Genomic DNA, 22,138 nt, shown 5'->3' with positions numbered 1-22,138 from the left:
TATTTTTGTGAGAGCGGAAAAGGACTTGCGCCACTGTAAAGTTCCTGGAGATAAATCTGAGAACACTGATATCCGCTGGTATTCGTCTGGTAAACTCTCTGCCTTTCTAGTCGCGTCCAAGAATGCCGATTTAACATGAAGAAAATGAACGCGTACGATTACGTCTCTTGGAGTGTCCATAGGTAGATGTCTGGGTCTGGGGACCCTTCGGGCCCAATCCACAATCATTTCTTTATTGGCACATTTGGGTAAGACTGTTTTGATAAACTTTTGAATATAGGAAGGTAAGTCCGCTGATGGAATAGACTCCGGAATTCCTCTTATTTTCAAATTGTTGCGTCTAAGCTGGTCCTCCAAGATCATGGTTCTGTTTTTCAACTGGTGCATCTCCTCCTCCAGTCTCCTGCATGTATCTGATAACAAGTTATTCGAGGAGACCAGCTCTCCCATTTTTGTTTCTGTAAGTAGGACTCTGTCCTCCACCGCTCTGATAGATAAGCTGAAAGACTGAAAAATCTGGTCTATGCTGCAAAGGAGAGAGTCTCTGAAAGATAATAGTATGTTCCTGAGGGAGGAGCTGGTCACTGGTGAATCAGGAGTCTGTAGCATGTCAAACTCCATAGGAACGCACTTAGACATGAACGCTGCTGCTATAGTTGGTAGATTAGGTGCAGGGTTCAAAGATGATGCAGACCAGATATTTTGCCAGGTAGCAGCAGCAGATGGAAGGTGATCCTGTGTATTAGAATGGGGCAGTGAGCATGGACTGCCAGAGCTGACCTGTTCAGCATTGCTTATGAACACAGGAGCTGCAGGGGAGAGAGTGGTAGCTTTAGCAATAGTGTCTGGCACTAAGACAGCAACAGGGGGTCAGGGGCGCCGCAATGATGAGGCGACCTGAGTCGTCTGCCTCAGGCGGCGCCACCAGCTATCTTAATGGGGGCGGCATTCAGGGCCGCTTTAACCAGAGGGCACATGGTGCACGTGCACCGGGCCCACTGGTTAAAGGGGCCCCCCCGAGCAGGCCGGCCGTTGCTATGTGCGACCAATGCGGTCGCACAGGGCTCCGGCCACCAGCCTGTCAGGTGGGAGCGCCATGGATGGGTAATCTACTTACCCCTCCATGGCGCCCCCTGCAGGGCCCCCCCCGGCGATCACCGCTGCCCCCGCCCGCTGCTGCTGCGGCTGCGGCTTTTCAGCGCTGCAGCAGCAGCGACACTGACAGAGAGAGAGCCATTGGCTCCCTCCCTGTCAGTCACTCACTCTTGTGGCCGCACTTCCTGCGGTCACAAGAGGCCGCACTCTCCCTCTAGCGCCCGACGTCACTGGAGCGTCGGCGCGAGGGTAAGGGGAGTGCAGCCTCTTGTGACTGCAGGAAGTGCGGCCACAAGAGGGAAGAGAAGAGGAACGCGTGGACCCAGGTGAGTAACAGTGTTTGTTTTTTTCAATGTTATATGGGAGGGGGAGCTATATACTACGGGGGGGGGGGGGGCACAGGGGGCTATATACTATGGGGGGGCACAGGGGGCTATATACTATGGGGGAGGACGGGGCTATATACTATAGGGGAGGACAGGGGGCTATATACTATGGGGGAGCACAGGGGGCTATATACTATGGGGGAGCACAGGGGAGCTATATACTGTGGGGGAGCACAGGGAGCTATATACTATGGGGGAGCACTGGGGAGCTATATACTATGGGGGAGCACAGGGGGCTATATACTATGGGGGAGCACAGGGGAGCTATATACTATTGGGAAGCACAGGGGGCTATACACTATGGGGGAGCACAGGGGAGCTATATACTATGGGGGAGCACAGGGGAGCTATATACTATTGGGGAGCACAGGGGAGCTATATACTATTGGGAAGCACAGGGGGCTATATACTATTGGGGAGCACAGGGGAGCTATATACTATGGGGGAGCACAGGGGGCTATATACTATTGGGGGAGCACTGGGGAGCTATATACTATGGGGGAGCACAGGGGGCTATATACTATGGGGGAGCACAGGGGAGCTATATACTATGGGGGAGCACTGGGGAGCTATATACTATGGGGGATCACAGGGGGCTATATACTATGGGGGAGCACAGGGGAGCTATATACTATGGGGGAGCACAGGGGACCTATATACTATGGGAGAGCACAGGGGACTATATACTACTGGGGAGCACAGGGGTCTATATACTATGGGGAGCAGAGGGAATCTATATACTATGGGGGAGCACAGGGGGCTATATACTATGGGGGAGCACATGGGGGCTATATACTATGGGGGAGCACAGGGGGCTATATACTATGGGGGAGCACAGGGGAGCTATATACTATGGGGGAGCACAGGGGAGCTATATACTACTGGGGAGCACAGGGGAGCTATATACTACTGGGGAGCACAGGGGAGCTATATACTACTGGGGAGCACAGGGGGCTATATACTACTGGGGAGCACAGGGGGCTATATACTACTGGGGAGCACAGAGGGGCTATATACTATGGGGGAGCACAGGGGAATATATACTATGGGGGAGCACTGGGGAGCTATATACTATTGGGGAGCACAGGGGACTATATACTATTGGGGAGCACAGGGGAGGTATATACTATTGGTGAGCACAGGGAGCTATATCATATTGAGGAGCACAGGGGTCTATATACTATGGGGGAGAGCACAGGGGGGCTATATATTATGGAGAGCACAGGGGGGCTATATACTATTGGGGAGAGCACAGGGGGCTATATACTATTGGGGGGAGCACAGGGGGGCTATATACTATTGGGGGAGAGCACAGGGGGGCTATATACTATTGTGGGAGAGCATAGGGGTCTATATACTATTGGAGAGCACAGGGGGACTATATACTATTGGGGGAGAGCACAGGGGGGCTATATACTATTGTGGGAGAGCACAGGGGGGCTATATACTATTGTGGGAGAGCACAGGGGGGCTATATACTACTGGGGAGAGTGCACAGGGGGGCTATATACTAATGGGGGAGCGCACAGGAGGGCTGTATATAACTGGAGGAGCACATGAGGGTCTATATACTACAGGGACACCTTAAAACTATGGAGGCACAGAGGGGTGTAACTATGTAGGAGTACAGAGGGGTGTAACTACTGTATAGGGGTACAAGGGACCTAACTACTGTATGTGTTGGAGCCTAAAATATTTGTCTGGCAGATTCTGGAGAGAAGATTCACAGCCGGGGGAAGACTTCAAGGTGGCCCAGGCTGGATGGAGAGAAAAAGAAAAGGTGACAGACTCTGATTGGAGAAAACGCCCCCGGTGAGTCACTGGATGTAACTGCACTCTGTTATAGGATTGTAGTGTTAGGGGTCATGATGTGGCGGTATTATGTAATGGTATCATTGGTGATATCTTTCTGTTTTGTTTAGTGCAGTTTTTATGTAATATGTAATCACTGTATTGTGGAAATAGTGTTATAAGGTAACTACTGTATGTATTGGGGCTCTTGATACAGTGTGGGGGCAAATTCAGTACATTATACAATGTGCGAAAGGGAAGGGGGGGCCCACTCTTGAGGGCTGTGCACTGGGCCCACCAATGTATTAAAACGGCTCTGGCGGCATTCAGTGGCAGATTATAATATGAGCGGTTCGGGCGGCCGCCCACATTATAATCCGCCACTGATTGTACCATGTACTGGAGTCCCCCCGCGCCCGGGCAGTATCTGTAATGAGATGCTGTGAGCGGGGGAGACTGTATTCATAAGCGCCGCGCTGTACTAAATCAGCCGCGCCGTGCTGATACTACAGCGCGGCGCTTATGAATACAGTCCCCCCCGCTCACAGCATCTCATTACAGATACTGCCCGGGCGCGGGGGGGGCTCCAGTACATGCATTCCACGTCCGTGATCCGTCAGGATCACGGAACGTGGGAATGCAGCCTTAGTCCCCCGGGTGATGTGCGGCTGCCGGGGGTGTCCCGTCCTGTCCCCGGCAGCGCGCGCATCAGAGAGATCCCTGTGCGCCGGAAGTCACAGGCGCACGGGGAGCTTTGTGATGCGCGCGCTGCCGGGGACAGGACGGGACACCCCGGGCAGCCGCACATCAGCCGGGACCAGACCAGAGAGGCTCGACGGGGGAACGGAGGGTAGGTGAGTTGTGTGCTGTTTTTTGTTTTTGTTTTATCTGCTGTGCAGGGGGGGGGGGGAGAGGGGGACCATCTATAAGGTAGGGTGGAAAGAGGGGGACGATCTATAAGGGAGGGGGGAAAGAGGGGGACGATCTATAAGGGGGGACCATCTATAAGGGGGGGGACCATCTATAAGGGAGGGGGAGAGGGAAGAGGGGGACTATCTATAGGGGGGGGAAGGGGACCATCTATAAGGGAGGGGGGAAAGAGGGGGACCATCTATAAGGTAGGGGGGAAGGGGACCATCTATAAGGGAGGGGGGAAAGAGGGGGACCATCTATAAGGTAGGGGGGGAAGGGGACCATCTATAAGGGAGGGGGGAAAGAGGGGGACCATCTATAAGGGAGGGGGGAAAGAGGGGGACGATCTATAAGGGAGGGGGGAAAGAGGGGGACGATCTATAAGGGGGGGGGGCCATCTATAAGGGAGGAAGAGAGGGAAGAGGGGGACCATCTATAGGGGGGTAAGGGGACCATCTATAAGGGAGGGGGGAAAGAGGGGGACCATCTATAAGGGGGGGAGAGGGAAGAGGGGGACCATCTATAAGGGGGGGGGAGAGGGGGACCATCTATAAGGGGGGGAGAGGGGGACCATCTATAAGGGGGGGGGAGAGAGGGAAGAGGGGGACCAACTATAAGGGGGGGGAAGAGGGGGACCATCTATAAGGGGGGAAGAGGGGGACCATCTATAAGGGGGGAAGAGGGGGACCATCTATAAGGGAGGGGAAAGAGGGGGACCATCTATAAGGGAGGGGGGAGAGGGGGACCATCTATAAGGGAGGGGGGAGAGGGGGACCATCTATAAGGGAGAGGGGACCATCTATAAGGGGGGAAGAGGGGGACCATCTATAAGGGGGGAAGAGGGGGACCATCTCCTAAAAGATCAGCACCCTCCTCTCCTGACATCCTCTGTGCTGCTGGGACTTCTCCTATAAGATTAGCACCCTCCTCTCCTGACATCCTCTGTGCTGCTGGGACCTCTCCTATAGGATTAGCACCCTCATCTCCTTACATCCTCTGTGCTGCTGGGACCTCTCCTATAGGATTAGCCCCCTCCTCTCCTGACATCCTCTGTGCTGCTGGGACCTCTCCTATAAAGTCAGCCCCCTCCTCTCCTGACATCCTCTGTGCAGCAAGGGACCAAACATTATGTTTATTGGGGACAGCAGTGGGGGGGGGGGGGGGGGCAGTAGTGGATTATAATGTGGGCGGATTGACCGGGGGGGGGGGGGGCGTCATTCTATAGTTCGCCTCGGGCAGCAGAGAGGCTAGAATCACCCCTGCAGGGGGTCCAGCATTAGCATTTGGATGATAAGCAGAGGCAGGGGGATCTGCAGGAGAGTCCTTTGGTAGTTGAGCAGACTCAGCAGTTTTAGTTGGCTTGTTGCCAGAGATGTCATGAGTCAGTGTAAGGAGAGGGTCCCGTGTGGGCAGGACAGGCTGTGAGGCAGGAGCTGGCTTCATGCCAGAAGTAGGAAGGATACAGTCCGTCCCTGTGTGTGGGGTGCTGCATGAGGGAGCCTCTGTCTCTGATGCCAGGAGTTCAGAGAGAAGTCGTGAGGGCAGGCTCTTACCAGTGTCAGGTAGCGCTCGTTTAGGACGGATATCAGGAAGAACTCTGTCAGTCTCTGCAGGCAGCTTCTTCCTGTCTGGGCCGGCGCCATCTTGTTTCCTCACATGGGGATGCCATATTACTTTCTGTATCCTCTGTGGTTGTGATAATCGGCGATGCATGGTGCCAGGACCTGCTCTAGGTGGTCACCGATGTAAAATGCCCGGAGAGATAAGCCAGAGATATAGAAAGAGGGTCTTAGTTGCTGTTATAAGCAGGGTCAGACAGGAGCTCAAGCAGAATGTGTCTGTCTCCTCTGGCTGCAGGCCACTCCCCCCGAGAGGAGAGGTTTTCTATGGGGATTTGCTGCTTCTCTGGGCAGTTCCTGACATGAACAGAGGTGGCAGCAGAGAGCACTGTGTCAGACTGGAAAGAATACACCACTTCCTGCAGGACATACAGAGATTTTCTAATAGAAGTAAATTACAAATCTCTTGCACTTTCTGACACCAGTTAATTAAAAAAAAAAGGTGAACAATCACTTTAAGATGGTAAAATGATTGGTGTGTATTTATCATGGTAAACATAAGAGAATTCTATCAGCTGGCAAACATAAATGTGGAATTTCCATTTGCCCTGTAAGTGCTGAAGTTTCCCATGTTGTGGTGCTTACAGCCCTGTGTGCTGCCTCTATAGAGAGCCAACAATTGTATTGCAGCCATTAAGATTTTCATGTAATAAGATGAGACAAAAGGAAAAGAACAGATGAAATGAAGCTTATGTGAAAGCCAAAATGTGAATCCTAATAGCATCTTGTGAGACAATCATTGGAAATAGAACTGGTATTGGGTTTGCATTTTCTCACTAATGGCAAAATGAATCATGGTTTGTAATGTAATAAGCAGCAGGATAGCAGCGCGGACGGCCGGCCTTAATGTATCAGCCGAAAACATTGGTTAAAAAGTTACAGTACGATGAGTACAATGAATCTGCGTTACTATTAGGGAAACTATAATTAATTTTTGGATTATGCTTTTTATTGGAAGAATGAAAACAAATGGATCTAACGGCAGAAATAGCATCAATAAGCCGGTCTTGTTCTCTATAGGGGAACTGGACGTTGTGCGCCTACAGTAAGATGAATGGAACGTTTACACGTTCGTAAAACAATCCATTCTTTTCTTGTCAGAGGGGTTGATGTAGGTTCATGTTAGCAATCCAGTTTGTTGCGATTGAAGCCGAATTCTTTATGTTCTGCGTCTTAGCATGCACAACGGGAAGCTGAAATGTGACTCGATAACAATTGGTACAAAGCGAGAAAGCTATAAATTTTCATTCTGCACTTATGACATATACATAACCCATTAATCTAAAGACAAGGTATTCCGCTATTGCCCTACAGTTGTTATATAAGACATTTATTTTCAACGTCTATACTTTAGGATTTGCAGAGGTGAAGGTTATTCTTTGGGTAATGAAAATATATAATATTCAACTTTCTGTATAAATTCAGTGATTTGCTTTTAAACGTGTTCTGAATATGGTATGCTGAATAGCAATATAGGAGGAAAGGAGCTTAGGAGCTTATTGGAGGTAGTGTACCTGGAGAGAAACCTTGGAGGGCACCTCACCAGGGCTGGAGAGAGGAGAGCAGATACAAGGCGGTCTGCAGGGGAAAAGATGGTTGTGTATTTAAAAAAAAAAAAATAGATCTCGAATAGTAAATTGCAGAGGCTGTAGAAGAAAAAGTAAGCAAATTATTTAATAAAGCCCTATGGAGAAAAAGGTTTTTTACTGTAATAAGAACAAAGAATACAAAAATGCCTTTCAAAGGTATTCATAGTAAAGTTGGCTGATTAGTCAAAAAGAAAAACAAGGACTTGGAAAAGTGCTAAACAGAAATGTATACATCTGTATATAGTGACCCCATATGGTACTTAGAACTAGTTTCCCGGGGAATGTATGAGCCACCCAGTTAGAATTACTTTTAAACATGATCTGTGAAGGTTTCTCTATTAAATGACATACTGAGATTTTGGCAGTTTAGTAGTCAGACTTTATCAGTTGTATCAAGTCTGTTTAGGAAATTGTAAAAATTCTGTATGAAAGTCCTTAGATGAATCTAACCTGCTGTATCTCCCTATTGCACAGGAGACACCGAGGAAGAAGCTATGTCTCTTACCTTCCTCCTCGGCAATGTTCAGGTGCCATTATTCATTAGGGGCACTGGGGCACCTGTTAGGAGGACTGCCCGCCCCATAGTGCTGATCCACACCACTCCATTCATTATCATGGATTGGCACTATGGGGGGGGGGCAGTGCTCCTAATGGTCTTACCTTACCGTGGAGCACACAACCAACTGCACCAGAACGGCACTGAGGAGGAAAGTAAGAGACATACCTTCCTCCTCTGCCTCTCCTGTGCAGTAGGGATATATCTGCAGGTTAGATTAATCAAACCTGCTGATAGTTCTTCTTTAATATTTTTCTTATGTCTGAAATTTTAATCATTGTAATCCTTACACAAATGCACTTCTCGTTCTAGGTATACAGCAATAGTAAAACCCATGGACATTCAAGCCAACAATGCATTAACCAAGATTTGTGTCAAAGCGGCTCTGATCTGGATACTTTCTATGACCCTGGCAATCCCAGAAGCTGTTTTCTCAGACTTGCACCCATTCTATGACAAAGAAACCAACAAAACGTTTGTCAGCTGTGCCCCCTATCCACACTCTGACGGACTTCACCCCAGGATACATTCGATGACTTCCTTCTTAATCTTTTATGTTATCCCCCTATCGATCATTTCTGTGTATTACTATTTTATTGCCAAAAATCTAATCCGAAGTGCATACAATATGCCGGTGGAAGGAAACGTACACGTCAGGAGACAGGTAGGAGTTACCATTTCTAAAATTAATTGGGAGAAATAATTAACTTGTTTTCAATTGCAAGGTCAAGTGTGGGGTAAAGGTCGCCGCCTCTTTATCCCATTGCAAAGGCAGAAAATTTTCTAAGAAGATTGCTGACCTTTAGGGAGACTAAGTATTTGGAGGTTTGATGCAGTGTAGAACTTGAACCTGTTAAACTTCCTGCTTATCGTAAAGAAAAATGATAATTTCCGACTTCGTATGAGGACCAGGCCCAAAATGACCCAGTGGACCGCGCCAATTTTCATTTTTGTGTTTTGCTTTTCCCTCCTCCCCTTCTAGAAGCTCTAGCACTTTCAGTTTTCTATCTACAGGGCCATGTGGGGGCTTGTTTTTTTCAGGAGTAGTTGTACTTTGTAATGGCGTCTTTCATTTTACCATTACATTTATGATGGAACCCCGAAATTGGAAAAAAGAATGCAATATGGTAACGTTTGGGGGGTTCCTGTGTGTACGTAATGCACTATATGGTAACAGCGACATGATACTATTATTCTATAGGTCAGTTCGAACACAACCATATGCAGGTTTACACAGATTCTCTAATGTTATATATATTTTTTTATTAAATCCTTTTTTTTTTTTTTAATTAATTATTAATAAAATGGGCCTATTGTGACAGTTTTAGTTTTTCACCTACAGGGCTGTATGGGGTGTCATTTTTTGCGCCATCATCTCTAGTTTTTATTAATACCATATATATGTAGCTCTGTTTTGATCTTTTTTTATAAATTTTTTTAAATATATAATGTAACAAAAATCTGTAATCCTGGCGCTTTTTTCCCTCTTTTTGTTTACGCCGTTCGCGATGACAATTGTTATATTTTATTAGAGCGGACAATTACGCATGTCACGTAATGTGTTATATGTTTATTTATTTATTTTTATATGTTTTATTTATAAAATGGGAAAGGGGGTGATTTTAACTTTTATTGGGGAGGAGCTTTGGGGTATTTTAAAAAACATTTAATTTTTTTTTTCTTTTACACATTTTAAGTCCCCCTGGGGGACTTCTACCTACAATCATCAGATTGTGTGCACTGTACAATGCTATTGATCAGTGTTATAGGCGCTCTGCTGATTGAGTCTGCCTGTGGCAGACTCAATCAGCAGAGCGCCAATCGGACTGCACGGAGGAAGGTAAGAGACCTCCGGCGGTCCGTAAAAGCGATTGGTCCCAATCAGTAAGTGCTGCTCCTGTTACTTACACTGCTGTGATCGCGCCGCTATCACTGCGTTTAAGGGGTTAATGACAGGCTGCAGTGTGATTGCTGCAGCCTATCATTAACGGGTGGGTCAGGTAAGTATGGCTTGTTAGTGAGGAAGCAGTAGAATGAGTTTAAAGAGTTATCCAGCACTACAAAAACATGGCCACTTTCTTCCAGAGACAGCACCACTCTTGTCTCCACTTCAGGTGTGGTTTATAGTTAAGCTCCATTCACTTCAATAGAACTGAGTGACAAAGCCTGCACCCAACCTGGAGACAAGAGTGGTGCTGTCTCTGGAAGAAAGTGGCCATGTTTTTGTAGAGCTGAATAACTCCTTTAAGATTTTATTGAACATCCCTTCTAGGAGCTGTGAAGCCTGAACGGAATGTTTAATAATTATCGAGGATTTGGATATTTTCAGATTTTTTGTTGGAAATCCTTTCTCGGTTTTCAAAGTAAAGTTGTCACAATGCATTGAGACACTTGTTTCTGAACATCACTCATGACATTTCTATGCAGGTGTACGGACAGTGTAGTCAGATAACGTTTGTCTTTGTCAGACCGCTTGCTGGAAATAAGTCTTCCTGGTACTAAATTAATCTGTCAGGTTCCTGCCACCGGTGAAGCCATAATATCTATTTTTCTATTGAATGTCAGTTCTGCTCAGGATCTCAGCGCTTTGCTGCTACCTGTCGCCTCAAGTCAGAAGAGTTCATGAAAACTTAGCACATCCAGGAAGAATAAAACCAGCCGCCCCACCGCTGCATCCCCAACTATCCAGGGCAAAGGCGGAATAGGAGCCGGATAACCAATGTCAATCCCAACATTCATACTGTTAGGTTATTAGAAATGGACGTTACTCCCAAATCAGCCCATATTCTTGTAATAAGGGTTACAGTGTTGCTAAGGGCGCTATTCTGCAGGACGATTATAGTTCTCATAATCATTAACGATAAAAATCCAAACGGCCGCTATTACAAAAGACCCATTTACATGGAAAGATAATCGTTACTTATGATCGTTCTTGCGGTCGTCTTGTCGTCGCTATTGCGTTCGTCACTACTGCGAACGACCGAACGTCTTTTTATTCAATGCGAACGATTTGCGAACGAGCAACGATAAAAATAGGTCCAGGTCTTATTAAATGATCAACGATTTCTCGTTCGGTCGTTAGTCGTTAACTAATATTCAACCGAACGATTATTGTTTAGATTAGAACGATTTAACGATAATCTGATTGATAATCGTCCGGTGGAATAGGGCCCTAAGGCTCCAGCGAATAAGCCAATGTGTTGCATTTTGGATATACTTATAAGAATCATCTTAAAGGGGTTGTCCAGCGAAAATCTTTTTCTTTCAAATCAACTGATATCAGAAAGTCATATAGATATGTAATTAACTTCTATTAAAAAATCTCAAGTCTTCCCATACTTATCAGCTGCTGTATGTCCTGCAGGAAATGGTGTTTTATTTTCAGTCTGACACTGCGCTTTCTGCTGACATTTCTGGCCGAGACAGGAACTCTCTCGATTTTCTATGAATCCCCATAGAAAACCCCTCCTGCTCTGGACAGTTCCTGTCTTGGCCAGAGGTGTCAGCAGAGAGCAGTGTCAGTGTCAGACTGGAACTAAAACACCATTTCCTGCAGGACATACAGCAGCTAATAAGTATGGGAAGACTTGAGATTTTTTTAAAGAAGTAAATTACAAATCTATATAACTTTCTCACACCAGTTGATTTGAAAAAAAAAAAAAGATTTTCGCTGGACAACCCCTGTTCAGGCCGGCCCCTTGCTGTCAATCATTCAGGAGGAGGTGGGGCGGATATGAATATCTGTGCTTTCAGTTTGCCTTTAAGTCTTGTAACAAAGAGTTGTATATGCTTAGAAATAGCCCAAACATAGCACATATTGCTATAGTATTCAGCAGCATGCAGTATCTTTCTGCCACTTTGTTGACATATACCACAAATATGGTGTTGGTTTACCCTTATGTGGCACTTTAGTAGGCTATGTTATGGGGGGTTTGTAGTGGCTGGCTCTGGGATTATAGGTGGTGTGGCTGGGTAACTGATGGTTCCCTCCATCAAACAATAAGGAAAGAATAGGACTACAGGATAGGACTCACCTGATTTATTTATTTATTTTGCAGAACAGGATTCATCTTGTAGCTACCTGCAATAGGTTGGCATGGCTCTGTTTATTATATACATTACATACCATTACATACTGTCCCCTATATGTTATATAATAGCATCTCCCTACATTACTTACTGTCCTCTATATGTTATATAATAGCATCTCCCTACATTACTTACTGTCCCCTATATGTTATATAATAGCATGTTCCTATATTACATACTGTCCCCTATATGTTATATAATAGCATGTTCCTATATTACATACTGTCCCCTATATGTTACATAATAGCATCTTCCTATATTACATACTGTCCCCTATATGTTATATAATAGCATCTCCCTACATTACATACTGTCCCCTATATGTTATATAATAGCATCTCCCTACATTACATACTGTCCCCTATATGTTATATAATAGCATCTCCCTACATTACATACTGTCCCCTATATGTTATATAATAGCATGTTCCTATATTACATACTGTCCCCTATATGTTACATAATAGCATCTCCCTACATTACATACTGTCCCCTATATGTTATATAAAAGCATCTCCGTACATTACATACTGTCCCCTATATGTTACATAATAGCATGTTCCCACATTACATACTGTCCCCTATATGTTACATAATAGCATCTCCCTACATTACATACTGTCCCCTATATGTTATATAATAGCATCTCCGTACATTACATACTGTCCCCTATATGTTATATAATAGCATCTCCGTACATTACATACTGTCCCCTATATGTTACATAATAGCATCTCCCTACATTACATACTGTCCCCTATATGTTATATAATAGCATCTCCGTACATTACATACTGTCCTCTATATGTTATATAATAGCATCTTCCTATATTACATACTGTCCCCTATATGTTACATAATAGCATGTTCCTACTAGTGATGAGCGAGCATGCTTGTCCGAGCTTGGTACTCGATCGAGTATTAGGGTACTCGATGGTACTCGTTACTCGGATGAGCATCTTGCGATACTTGATAATCATCCGTTTCCTGTAAGTTTGGGCGATATTTCTCAGCCAATAAACATGCAGGAGACTCTTTGGTAGGGCTGGGCGATATAAACGATATGCCAAAATATCGTCATCAATTCGGTTGACGATATAGATTTTTGGCATATCGTCATATCGCAATACATGCCCACGGAGCGGTAGTGAATAAGCTTCTCACTTACCGCTCCGTGGTACCGCGCTGCAGGGCCTTCCGTTCACGCATCGTCAGCAAGCTAGCTGACGATGCGTGTGACGTCAGGTCTCTCCCAGTGCATGCTGGGAAGAAGACGCGGCCCGTGTCGCCTCGCGGACTCCATCAGCCAGCCCTGCAGGAAAGGTAAGTAGCAGAGGGGTCGGGGGCGGCAGATGGCTTGGCATGGGGCTGATGATGGCCCTGGCTGGGGGGACATGATGGCTGGCACATAGGGAAAACTGAGAGGGGGAGATGACTGGCACTGGGGGGGGGGGGGGGCTGATGACTGGCAACGGGGGGCTGATAACTGGCAAAGGGGAAGGCTGATGACTGGCAAGGGGGGCTGATGACTGGCAAGGGGGGCTGATGACTGGCACAAGGGAGGGCTGATGACTGGCACAAGGGAGGGCTGATGACTGGCACAGGGTGGGCTGATGGCACAGGGGAAGGCTGATGACTGGCAAGGGGGGCTGATGTCTGGCAAGGAGGGCTGATGACTGGCACAAGGGGGGGGCTGATGACTGGCACAGGGTGGGCTGATGGCACAGGGGAAGGCTGATGACTGGCACAGGGTGGGCTGATGGCACAGGGGAGGGCTGATGACTGGCACAGGGTGGGCTGATGGCACAGGGGAAGGCTGATGACTGGCAAGGGGGGGTGATAACTGGCACAAAGGGGGCTGAAGGCATAGGGGAGGGCTGATGACTGGCAAGGGGGGGGTGATAACTGGCACAAGGGGGGGCTGATGACTGGCACAGGGGAGGGCTGATGACTGGCACAGGGTCGGCTGATGGCACAGGGGAAGGCTGATGACTGGCAAGGGGGGCTGATGACTGGCACAAGGGGGGGCTGATGGCACAGGACAACAGGACGAAATTTTATGTTTATTTTTTACATTTAATTTGCACTTTATTTTAAACAATTTTGTGTTTTACTAACACTTAATCTTTGCATTGTTTGGAAAAAGATCTGTTATACAATACACATCTTAATAAAATCTTAAAGTGTTGTAATTTGTATACACACACAAAAAAATTGATATATCGTGATATATCGTTATATCGCACATGCATCAAATTATATTGTGATATAAATTTTAGGCCATATCGCCCAGCCCTACTCTTTGGTACATCCTGCGATGACGTGGGACCCATACATGTCGATAGCAGCGATTGGTTGGCCAGATCAGATGACCCTGCCATATAAAACTCGGCGCCGGCAGTGCTCGCTTCAGACGCATGCTGTGAGAGATCAGGGACAGAGCTGCTGCTGGTCAGGGAGAGTGTCAGTGAGGGAATTAGCGTTCCAGTAAGCAGGGTATATACTAGCAATATAAACAAACAGCCGTTTTCAGGCCTTAAAAGCTTTTATTAATACTATTACTACAGACTGCTGGCTGGGACTTGCAGTGCAGCTACCACGATTTCACCACTGTGCTGTGGTGACCGGCTGCTGGCAGAAAGGGGGCATTAGGTGTTGCATACAGACCCCTAAGAAGTGCTCAGTACTCTTTTATTGGGACCTCTACTATATTTTCTGATTTCTGTATTTCTTACACAAAGCATATCTAAGTTCACTACTGCTTGCCCAGAATTTGGCATAATGGTGCGATTAGGCAGCCTCAGAGGCATCCATACATGCTGCCCCTGATGTTTCCTGTCCATTTCCATTACCATCAATTTCTGAGGTTGACAGGTTTTCACACAACCTTCCCTCTACCGAACTTGGGTCCCCTGCAAAAATGCTCAAGTTTCCTATTGACTTTAATGGGGTTCGTTACTAGAAACAAGCACTCGAGTATCGGGAGATATTCGTCTCGAGCAACGAGCACCCGAGCATTTTAGTACTAGCTCATCACTAGTTCTTATATTACATACTGTCCCCTATATGTTACATAATAGCATGTTCCTACATTACTTACTGTCCCCTATATGTAACATAATAGCATTTCCCAATGTTACTTTCATTTGTGTAAATTGTGAATGCAGCTAGTAGACTGGCATGTGCTCACAATAAATATGAAGTCCTATGAAATTCCATTCTGCACGGTGAAATGTAATGGAAATTGAATTTTTTTCATTCCAAGTTAATGTTGTTTTGTTAAAAAGTTGTTCTACTTCCCGTAGAATATGTAATGTTGTGTGAGTCACTGCATACAGTGTATAATGCATTACCATAGAACAAGGGAAAAGTTTTTTTTTTCCTTTTTCCTTCACATCTCAAGGTTGTTCTGATGTTTGTTACCTTGTTACCATACAGATTGTTATGACTCTTTTGCCCGAATGTTTGTATAAGTTTGTGGCTCAATTGCACAAATGTTTTTTTTATATTGTTATTGTGTTGAATTTGTTTCTTAAGAAATTAGAAAACTCATCCTCTTTAACCTAAACCCACTGATCGATCGCCGTTCTATGCACCGGAAGCGGCTGGTGCTCAAGCACTGGAGGCCGGCCGGGCCGCCCCCAGTGGGAGGGAATTCCCTCCCCTGTATGACGCGGCTCCATTCATTCTAAGGGAGCTGCGTCATACAGGGGAGGGAATTCCCTCCCACTGGGGGCGGCCCGGCCCGCATCCAGTGCTTGAGCTTGAGGTGGTACATCCTTGTTTAAGGTGAAGCCGTACACCATAAACTTTTCAGATAAATTTTTAGAAAGGCTTTGCCTACAATAAACCTGGGTCAATGCTATTCACTATATGAAAACTATAATTTAGAAAAGCCTGTGATGGCGGAAGTTTTGATCAGTTAGGTTGCGCTCACACTATATTTTTGCAATTTTTGGCAAAAAAACAGATGGAAAAACAGATGCATTTGTGTGCATCCGTTTTAATCCGTTTTTCCATTGACTTTGATTATAAAAAAACGGATCAAACCGCATAGGTTTTTTAACGTACACAAAAATAAGGTCAAGTACGTCTTTCAGGATGCATTTTGATCTGTTTTTTTTTTTTTTTTTCGTATTATTGAAAAAATAGATCAAAACAGATGCACACAATTGCATTAGTTTTTCCTAGGGATGAACGAACCGAACCGTTATAAACCAGATTCATTACAAAATTTGAAAAAAGAAAGTTCGTTATGAATCTGGTAAAAATAACAACGGCGACGCAAAATTGTACTTTTTTCACAGACTAGACCAGGATACAAGGAATTATTACTCCTATAATCTCTTGTATCCTGGTTTTCTGTGAATATCAAGATGTGTGACGTCACCCCTGTTAGGGTGAGACCTTAAATTAGTCTATACCTGGGTGCTGCCTAATCAAAAATGTAATGTGACAGCTGTCTGTGAGTATTAACCAAGACACATGAAAGCAACTTCAGTGTTCAAGCTTATCGAAGTTATTGAGGGAAAAGCAGTTCATATCTTTACAATCAGGTTAAAAAAATAGGAGAACCCCGTTTAGCCGCAACAACAAAAAGTTTTAAAAAGTCCAAAAAAAGTCCTATCACTGTCCGAGAAACAAAAAAAGTCCAAAAAAAAGTCCCATCACTGTCCGAGAAACAAAAAAAAAGTCCCATCACTGTCTGAGAAACAAAAAAAGTCCCATCACTGTCAGAGAAAAAAAAAAGTCCCATTGGCTGTCCCATCACTGCACAGTTGTGTAGAAAAATGTTGGCGATTCAATGGATTCTTTATGTCCAAGACCGTGCACCCCAGTGCTGATGTCTGGTCCTTTAATTATGGATGGGCAAGGGCAGTACATGTCTGTTACTGCCCATTGGGTCAACATTCCCCCAGAAGACCAACAGAAAGTTAGCCCATTCTTGCCACTGTCACCTCCCCGGTGCTTTAGGGGGCAAAAGTTCTCCCTCCACCAGCTTGCAACCATCCACCGCTTTGACTGCAGTCCAACCTGCCCCGGTGTCCTACCAACGATGTCAGGCTCGGCGCTCTCAGGCTGACCTTCATTTTGTGAGCCTGGGTGAACGGAGCCACAGTGGGCAGGAGCTCCTCTGGACCATCAGGTAGGAGATATATGAATGGCTGAGCCATGGTCAACTAACAGTGGAAAGTGTTGTAGCCCACAAAGGGAGGAACCTCTGGAGTGCAGAATGGAGGGCTGCTTCATACATCTTGTATGGCACATGGGATAAACCTGAAGTGCACAGGTTTCTTCGAACATAGCGCGCCAATTGTTGATCCCTTTTGAAGACGCAATTCTGTGAGCAGGCATCAACGACATCATCCCACTCGTGTTCTTGAAAGTGCGGTGAACAACATCATCAGGGAGGATTCCCAGGCCACCACTCCAAGGCTGAGCATCCTCCTCCTCCATGAATAGTCTGTTCTCAATCATACTGGCCTGGGTGCAATCAGGTACTGCCTCCTCCTCCTTCTCAAATAGTCTGTTCTCAACCATACTGGCCTGGGTGCAATCAAGTGGTGCTGCCTCCTCCAATAGTCTCTTCTCAACCATACTGGGCTGGGTGAAATCAAGTGCTACTGCCTCCTCCTCCGTCAATTGTCTGTTCTTCATCACACTGGGTCCAATACATTACTATTACTGCTTCTGGTTCCACTGTCAAATGTCTGTTTTCCACCCTACTGGTTCCAAGGAACTTTGTGTCCTATATCCCGTGTAATCACTCACACCTTGGCTAATTTTTTTTCACTATTTTTGCACTTTGATTTTTTTCCCCTTTTTTCATTGTAATAGCAACTGCATACTAAAAGAAACTATACCTTATCAGACTCCCACTATTATAGCTGCAATTATTTAGCTGTTATAGCAAGGTTCATTTTAGGTTCGGAACGTACCAATCCGAACTTCGCGTAAGTTCGCCGGATCGAACTTTTCAAATGTTTGCTCATCCCTAGTTTTTCCATCCATTCACCATCCTTTTTGTAAAAACATTGTAAAAACATAGTGTGAACCCAGACATATGGTCTGGGTAGCTGCATCGGGAGATTGAACCATAGCACATTTTATTTTTTTCCTCTTTAGTGATATCCATCCAGGGCTCTATTATAAGTCATGGGGGCGGCTGGACACAGATGATTGACCCTACAGCAAGCATCAAACATTTTTGGATGGGTGTTGCACATGTTTCGGCGACTGTCCCACTCATCTGTGGTTTACAGAAACGATATGCTTTCCCTAAAACAGTGGAATGAAACTTTCATAATATTTTCCTTGCTCAACAGTTAGATACCCCCAGTTCTTGGTGAGGCACAACTGAGAAAGCATAATTTACAGAAATTACTATATTTTACACAAGCCATTCTCCAGCTTCAGGACCATGACAGTTGTTTCCTAATTTTATTGTTATATTGGGTTCCATAGACCAATGAAGGGCAATATGTGTGATTTTGGCTTGGCATTAGACCATGGGTGTGGTGAGGACCATGTACCACCATCTTCTGCCTGATAACGCCCTGGTAGGAAAACATGAGAAGTTCTGCTCTGGGAAAACTCTTGGTTGTCTTCTAAGCAAGCCTGAAAGCAGTAAAACTAGTTAATACATACAAGTTCTAATACCTTATGCAATGAATATAAGAATAACAAGAGTTTGTGAACAACACAGAATAGTTGAAAAGTGTTAAATTGCTCAGGGCCCCACCGATCATGAGTATGGGTGTTCCATGCCCACCATTTGAATAAAATGACAAGTTTTCTAAAATAAATCATAATTTGCTATGGTGCCAGGGCTGTGGGGGGGGACATGTCATAGAGGTATACTTACCTGTTCTGCTCGGCCACCGCTGCCTTGTCTCGGGCTGCCTGTTCTCTGCTCCTGTCAGCAGTTTCAAACCATCCAGTGACGTGCCACTCTCTATAGAAATGAAAGCTTAGTGTAGACTATACTAGCTATGATGAGTTCCCATTACCAGTGGGAACAGCGGTGACAGCAGAAGAGAGACGATGGCCTGGGACTCGACAGCGATGCTGGAATGGGACAGGTAAGTAAAAGTATATGTCTGTGATATGACCCCTGTAGCCCTGGTAGCATTGTAAAATATAATTTTATCCCAGACAACCCCTTTAAAGGGAACCTGTCACCCCCCGTGCCGGGGTGACAGGCTCCCGACCCCCCGTTAGAGCCCCCTATACTCACCTCATCCCGCCGGGTCCCGCTTCTGGAGGTGGTCGGGTGATGAAGATCTCAGCCGCTGCAGCCCGGCGCGCGCACTGAGAGATGAGTCCAACGCTCATAGAGAATGACGGAGCGCTGGACTCTCCTATCATTCTCTATGGGTGTTGGACTCATCTCTCAGCGCGCGCGCCGGGCTGCAGCGGCTGAGATCTTCATCACCCGACCACCTCCAGAAGCGGGACCCGGCGGGATGAGGTGAGTATAGGGTGCGCATGGGGCACATGGAATGCATGCTGGGAATTGTAGTCTGCAACCCACAAAGGCTGCTGGAGCTGTGTCTATCTTCTAGCTGTGTTATGCTTCTTTGTGTGTAATTTCCCTGCAACTTTCCTTTCAATGATTTTATCTAGACTCCGGAATACTCCTCTAAGTGGTAGTGTTCCATATTGGCACAAATTTAAAAGGTTTTTTTCTCCCCCAAATAGGTCATTTATGCCCAAGTTGTATTTGACATACATTTATTTCACTCATAAGGAAGGAATTTAACTGCAAAGTGGGATCTGCGAGTAACCTGAAGGAGAGATCTGGAAGGAACATGGAACTAGTGAAAGGCTTTCAATATTTTCAGTGATTAAGAGGCGCTGGCACAGTGGACAGGAAAGTAACTTCTTTAGAAGATCAATCATTTGACAAGGAATTGTCAGTCATGTCTGAAGCTTTATTAACGGAGAACATTCCGTACAATAAGCAAAAGTTCAATACAGGACAAGGCTAGAGGATAAGAGAGGGAGGCAGGTGGGATCAACTAACAGTTCTAGTCTTTATGTCTATTATAACATATGGAGGTATAACTACTGTATACTAGATCTTTGCTTCGCAAAAAATGTTGACTTTTATGTTCCACAGTTTGCAGGATAAGCTGTACTGAAATGAAAGAAAGAATAAAAAACTAATAATATTATTATACTTATAACACTGGTGAACTGTCACTCATCGCTCACCACTGCCAGGTCTCTGATCTGGTCTCGCTCTTGTTCTCTTGCCACCTCTCCTTCTTGTCTGGATTATCGGGTGTGTGCACTCTCTCTCTGCAGTTCTCTGCCATCTAACATCAGATAGATGACATGAAAATATGAAAAGGACTTGATCAGACCACTTTGACATGTTCGGTTTATATACAATATATTGTAAGTCTACTGTAGAAACACTCCCTATTAAAGGGGTATTCCAGGTTATTTTGATATTAATTCTACTGATTTCTCTTGTAATATAATTAATATATCTCATTGGTTTCTATAATAAATTTTGTCTCTTTCTCTCTATTTTTATGTAAGTCACGTGTTTCTGTGACGTCACCGAACCGGAAGTGTGGGGACTTCCCCGACTCGGCCGGCCTCTTGGTGTTTATGTAGTTAGAAAGCTAGCAGAGCTTTACAAACGGCCTCCCTGCGCACGGGAGGTCACATGACACCCTGTTCCCGGGCGGCCTGTCAGTGTGAAGGAGGTCGCATCCACCTCCTGTATAATCACTAAAACCCTCCACCCCCTGCCAGTATAATCCTCCCGATGTCTCCCCCGGCCCCCTCCATCCTGTGTATACAGTCCTTTTCAAAGATCTCTCACCCCATCCCCCGGTCTCGGCACCTCTTGCACTCAGCTGACAGGCTCTCTCTCTCGCTGTGTGTGAAGCAGGAGAGATTTCTTTCCTGCTCCGTACACAGTTCCTGGCAGCTGAGTTTTATCGGGGCAATTGACAGGCACTGTGTACGGAGCAGGAAAGAAATCTCTCCTGCTTCACACACAGCGAGAGAGAGAGAGAGAGAGAGAGCCTGTCAGCTGAGTGCAAGAGGTGCCGAGACCGGGGGATGGGGTGAGAGATCTTTGAAAAGGACTGTATACACAGGATGGAGGGGGCCGGGGGAGACATCGGTATGATTATACTGGCAGGGGGTGGAGGGTTTTAGTGATTATACAGGAGGTGGATGCGACCTCCTTCACACTGACAGGCCGCCCGGGAACAGGGTGTCATGTGACCTCCCGTGTGCAGGGAGGCCGTTTGTAAAGCTCTGCTAGCTTTCTAACTACATAAACACCAAGAGGCCGGCCGAGTCGGGGAAGTCCCCACACTTCCGGTTCGGTGACGTCACAGAAACACGTGACTTACATAAAAATAGAGAGAAAGAGACAAAATTTATTATAGAAACCAATGAGATATATTAATTATATTACAAGAGAAATCAGTAGAATTAATATCAAAATAACCTGGAATACCCCTTTAACTTTTGATGATGTCATTGTAGATGTCAATGGCAGTACTGTGGGTTATTACTGATGGTTATTACATCATTGTTCACAACCTCATTATTAGGGATTAGCAAACTTTTGAAAAGTTCGGTTCGGTTCGATCTGGCGAACTTTCGTGAAGTTTGGATTCGGACGAACCGAACCTAAAATGAACCTTGCTATAACGGCTGAATAATTGCAGCTACAATAGTGGGAGTCTGATAGGGTATAGTTTCTTTTAGTTGCAGTTGCTATTACAATGAAAAAAGTGGAAAAAATCAAAGTGCAAAAATAGTGAAAAAAAGTTAGTCAAGGTGTAAGTGATTACACGGGACATAGGAACATAGGACACAAAGTTCCTTGGACCCAGTAGGGTGGAAAACAGACATTTGACAGTGGAACCAGCAGCAGTAACAGTACTGTATTGGACCCAGTGTGGTTGAGAACAGACTATTGAAGGAGGAGGAGAAGACAGTAGCACTTGATTGCACCCAGGCCAGTATGATTGAGAACAGACTATTGGAGGAGGCAGCACCACTTGATTGCACCCAGCCCAGTATGATTGAGAACAGACTATTTGAGGAGGAGGAGGAGGAGGATGC

General features: G+C 45.7%; 1 protein-coding gene across 2 annotated transcripts in view; it reads left to right on the top strand.

The window, feature by feature from the left end:
* The window catches only part of GRPR (gastrin releasing peptide receptor), a 111,734-nt gene that overhangs the window by 74,687 nt on the left and 14,909 nt on the right, over positions 1-22,138 (top strand). For both annotated transcript variants that reach the window (XM_069945299.1, XM_069945297.1), the window contains exon 2: positions 8,261-8,612. In XM_069945299.1, coding sequence (XP_069801400.1) covers positions 8,283-8,612 — 330 coding nt within the window. In that variant the 5' untranslated portion in view covers positions 8,261-8,282. The remainder of the gene's footprint in view (positions 1-8,260; positions 8,613-22,138) is intronic.

Source organism: Dendropsophus ebraccatus, chromosome 11, assembly GCF_027789765.1.
Source record: "Dendropsophus ebraccatus isolate aDenEbr1 chromosome 11, aDenEbr1.pat, whole genome shotgun sequence".
Lineage (NCBI taxonomy): Eukaryota > Metazoa > Chordata > Amphibia > Anura > Hylidae > Dendropsophus > Dendropsophus ebraccatus.
This window is presented reverse-complemented; position numbering and strand designations above follow the sequence as displayed.